At 39.7% G+C, this 4,340-nt stretch overlaps 1 protein-coding gene across 1 annotated transcript; it reads right to left on the reverse strand.

Annotated features, from left to right (window-relative positions):
* Positions 1-1,718: 1,718 nt before the first annotated feature.
* On the reverse strand, positions 1,719-3,396 carry LOC111604433. Its single transcript, XM_023322539.2, has 4 exons — positions 2,872-3,396; positions 2,541-2,810; positions 2,298-2,483; positions 1,719-2,233 (listed from the first exon to the last, which is right to left on the reverse strand). The coding sequence occupies exons 1-4, from the start codon at positions 3,307-3,309 to the stop codon at positions 1,877-1,879; spliced, it is 1,251 nt and encodes a 416-aa protein (XP_023178307.1). The 5' UTR covers positions 3,310-3,396; the 3' UTR covers positions 1,719-1,876.
* Positions 3,397-4,340: the final 944 nt, after the last annotated feature.

The raw sequence follows: 4,340 nt of genomic DNA on the forward strand, positions 1-4,340 counted from the left end.
TTAGTCGGGCGCCCGGACTAGGGATTCTTACTTGTTTTATCTGAATTTGATGAGCAGCTGCATGTATATTGAGTAAGTTTTGTTTTTTTAAGCGAACAGCATATTTCTGGCAACACGATTTTATATATACCTTACGCTTCGGTGGCTTTTATCATTCTCTCGACATCAGAGAATATTATGGATAAATGCATTTTGATTATTTGATTAACCACAACTCGGTTATTCTTTTGATCGTTGAGTAGTGACCACACCAAGTCGTCAGTCTTTGGGCCCACATCCATTTCGCCTGTGACAAAATACACGGTGGCAAGCCATTCAACCAATACCCAGAAGACGTGTCAGGCTGAGCGCTCTGCTAGGTGGCAGCTAAGCATGCCACATGGCAGACGTCGTCACTACAGCAAGCCAGTGAAGCATTGGCAAGCGGAATAGTGTAGACACGTTGTCCGTGAACTTTGTTACCCTTGTCAATCAGTTGTGTCCGTCGTTCGAGTCCAAATGTTTTCAATGAACTGCAAAATATCTAATTCCCTTTATTTAATTACATTCTATCTGCAAAATACTCAAAGCACTCTACTTCCATTCACTGACATATGCAAGACAGTATTTCCTTCCGTACTCCGTTGATGGGAGCGAAAATTGTTTAATTTTGTTGATTACTGTCATGCTGAAACTCATTTGGTTGTGTGCACAAAAGCTTTCTATCACGATGATGACGACGGCTGTCACTTAAATCGACGAAGAAGCAACTCTGTTCAATAGGCGGGAAACCTCTTGATTTCCGACTCATTGCTGTCCAACCACAAAGCCTCTGCTCTGCGTACTCACGCTAAGCAAGACATATTTGCAGAGCTACATGCCAATCGAACTAGTATATCTGATACAACGAATTGCGACCGGGCATACCCAACCGACTGCATAATACTTGCTCGACCATCCATTATCTGAAAACAGAATGGAGAATGTTGGGAGTGATACAGCACTACAGGTCAAAGATTCTGCCACCAATGGACGCCTATGCTATATATATTCTATATATATAGTTTTTAAATCTGAAAGTCTATAGGTTAAATGTCAGCGAAATGCATTGGACACCGACCGCAACACCCATACAGTCGTTTCGCTTTTTGAACGAGCATAAAAAGGTTAGCATTACCATAGCATAAACTCTAGCAGCTAAATTGAATGCCTTTAATATTCCCATGTCAAACTTATGCGTGTATTAAACACTCTGAGAACAGCTTCTACTATTCTACATATTTATGATAAAAGCAAGAGAAGGGCTCCTATTATGAGTGAAACCATTAACATTACATTGGAAACGAAGCAGGACTATCCAAATGTCAATAAGTTTTCATTTTTTATTTGTAAATATATTCTTGATCGGGACGAAAATTAAAAAAATATATAAATATAGATATGTGCATGAGAGTAATGTTGGTCTCATTATTACGTTCATTGGCCATAGTAAAGCCCATAAATGTAGCCCAAGCGCAGCAGAAGCGTTGAGCGTTTGATAAACTATTCGTAGGATTCGGAGTACCTCCGTCTCGGGCATTTGCGACTAGCAGTTTTACTTATTTAAAGCTTAAATGTCTTTAATAGCTTATACCACTATACTGAAGCTATCAGATTTTCTTAATACTTTGACTGATATGCGTAACCTCAAAAGAAAAAGTAATCTTTCTACAGGTTACCACAAAATGTGGCAAGTGCATTCCAAGTTGATATATTTTTGTCTGTTCGCATTTAACTACTTATTTTTAACATTAACTAAGTTCTTGTACTTGCATGAAACTATAAATTTGATTTAATCTTAATTGATTTTCTGTAGCCATCAAAAAAGTAATTAGTTAAATTAGATCGGAGTCTGCTGTTAGTAGCGCAGTCCCAGATGCTCGTAAAGCGGTATTTCCATCACCGATTCGCTTGTTTTCATTTCTTGGAAGTCTCCGCCCTCGAGTAAGTAAAGAGGGCGTGCCAATTTTGGATTGTTTAAGTAAAAGTCAATAAGCGCAGTGGTGCTGCGAAGATGGGTAATGCCTTTGAATATCTTCTCGCGTGTGAGAAGATCATTGGGGTAGACCGTTTCGATGACCTTATCGCCGGAGCGCTTGATCCAAGGTCGATCCTTTTGAGGTACAGTGCGACCAAAGGCGCTAAGAAGCGGCTTTTTTGTCTCGCGCATTGCATGGTTATTGATGTGTTTCTCGTACTTAAGCTCGATTGCCATCTATGAAATACATCGATTTTTATAATTAAAAGCGGTTTCGTGTTGACTCTATATGAGAGCTTACATGAGGCTTGTTCCACTTGTCGGCAACTGTCTGTGCTATGGCGTTCACCTCCTTAGGATCCGTTTTGACCGACGCAAGGAGCGTACGATCGCCTTTGATGGAAAATAAATTTTTTACCTTCTCTGGTGTCATAGACGTGTCCATTGTACCGATAGAATTGAGCCACTGAATGAACCGTTCGGCAGACTGTTACATAGCTTAGATTAAGGTCAATGCTAGACAATCTTAATAGGTACTAATTACCGCATCCATTAGATTCTCTGCCTGTTCGTCAAGCGTGTACGCAGAATCGCCTGCTTTGGATCGTTCCACTCGAGAGTCCCAACAGACACGCTCCTCTCGAGAGGCACACAAAAACTTTGCATACCAGCTAGTCTTGTCGACACTACGATGGGTGTGGCCTACTGGTTCATCTAACCTAAGATCGAACTTTTCGAATTCATGATCCATGCGCACTATGTCCGAGTGCTGGCTTTCGCTAAAGTGTTCTTCCACTTTCTTGCGGTCCGTTATCTAAAAAGTCATTTTTTTAAGCATATCAGCTATCCAATATCAATGACTATTTACTACTTACAAGGGGAGCTCCTTCTTCCTCTCGACTGTCCTCACTCGCTATCTGATAGTCGTGCGGCCGCTCCTCGCGCATCTCGTCCCGAATAAAAACAACATCATCTGAAGTTGAGTAATCGTAGGCTTGTATCTGCTTTACTCGTTCGCGTAGATGTGGCGGCAGGACCAGTGAGTAGTCGATTACAGGTAAGCGAGGCTCCGAAACGCAGTGCACTGCAAACTCCACCTCGTCAATCACGTCGCGCCAATATGACTTGCCACGCAGTCCACCTCGTGGGCGAAGATGTGCAAAGTCACTTATAATGCTGCATGAGGATGTACCAGCAGCCGGTTTGTCCACATCTTGGGCATATACAGCATTATCTTTGGTAAAATTTTCTACGCTAGAATCTGCTGAGCTGCTAGATTCAATTATTGAACTCTCCTGATTTTGAAAATCCATTTTAGTTTCTGTTTCCCCGTACAATATGAAAATATTCGTTACAGTTTTAGATATGTTTTTGGGGAATGTTTGTTCAATATTCAAAGCTGTCAATACTGTCAAAGTTGTCAAAGCGGTGAAAGCTACTACAAAAGCTTAAGGGTTTTAGCCTTAACTATTCATATTCATGAACGCAACCTGTTAGTCTAGACAAAATCATTTTTACTGTCAAAGCCTAATGCGGGTTCGTGAATCAGGTTGGAAACTTGAAAAGCAAATACCACAAGCTTATACAAGATGTGTCTATGACTACATGCGCCTAGTAAGCTTAACTTTCATACAATACGAAAATATTCGTTACAGTCTAAGATATGTTTTTGGTGAATGTTTTTTCAATACTCAAAGCTGTCAATACTGTTAAAGCTGTCAAAGCTGTGAAAGCTACTACAAAAGCTTAAGGGTTTCAGCCTTAACTATTCATATTCATGAACGCAACTGAAAGCTTAAAGCGGGTTTGTGAAGCGGGTTGGAAACTTGAAAAGCCAAGACCACAAGCTTGTACAAGATGTGTCTATGAATACATGCGCCTAGCAAGCTTGACTTTCTTACAGATTCTGCACTGTAAAGCTTAAAAGCTTTTCCATGTAACCGTATATAACTAACCACTATTAAATAAGTGATAAATTACAGACATTGTATGCTGAGCAGTCTAAAACACTCTTATTTTAAAAGAATCCAAAACTGTGGGGTTTTCCGATATGATTATCGATAGCTTTTAGGATGTACCAGACTCTATATGGGTCGGGCTTCAGAGTGTTGGCAAATTTATTTATTTTTGCCAATTGCCATGATCTTAGGCTAACAATATTTCCGTATTACTAATCGTCGTAATAATTTATTTTTTACTTTTTATTCTTTAGTCATTTTCGATCAATTTTTCCATTGTTTTCCTATTTCATTTTTATTTTTTGATTTTTATTAATGACACTTAAGATTCAGTCTTTTTCACCCTCCAATTTGACTGTTTTTCTGATCCCTATTCTTATAGACTT

Source organism: Drosophila hydei, unplaced genomic scaffold (assembly GCF_003285905.1).
Source record: "Drosophila hydei strain 15085-1641.00,03,60 unplaced genomic scaffold, DhydRS2 tig00000358-arrow-arrow-pilon, whole genome shotgun sequence".
In the NCBI taxonomy this organism is placed as follows: domain Eukaryota; kingdom Metazoa; phylum Arthropoda; class Insecta; order Diptera; family Drosophilidae; genus Drosophila; species Drosophila hydei.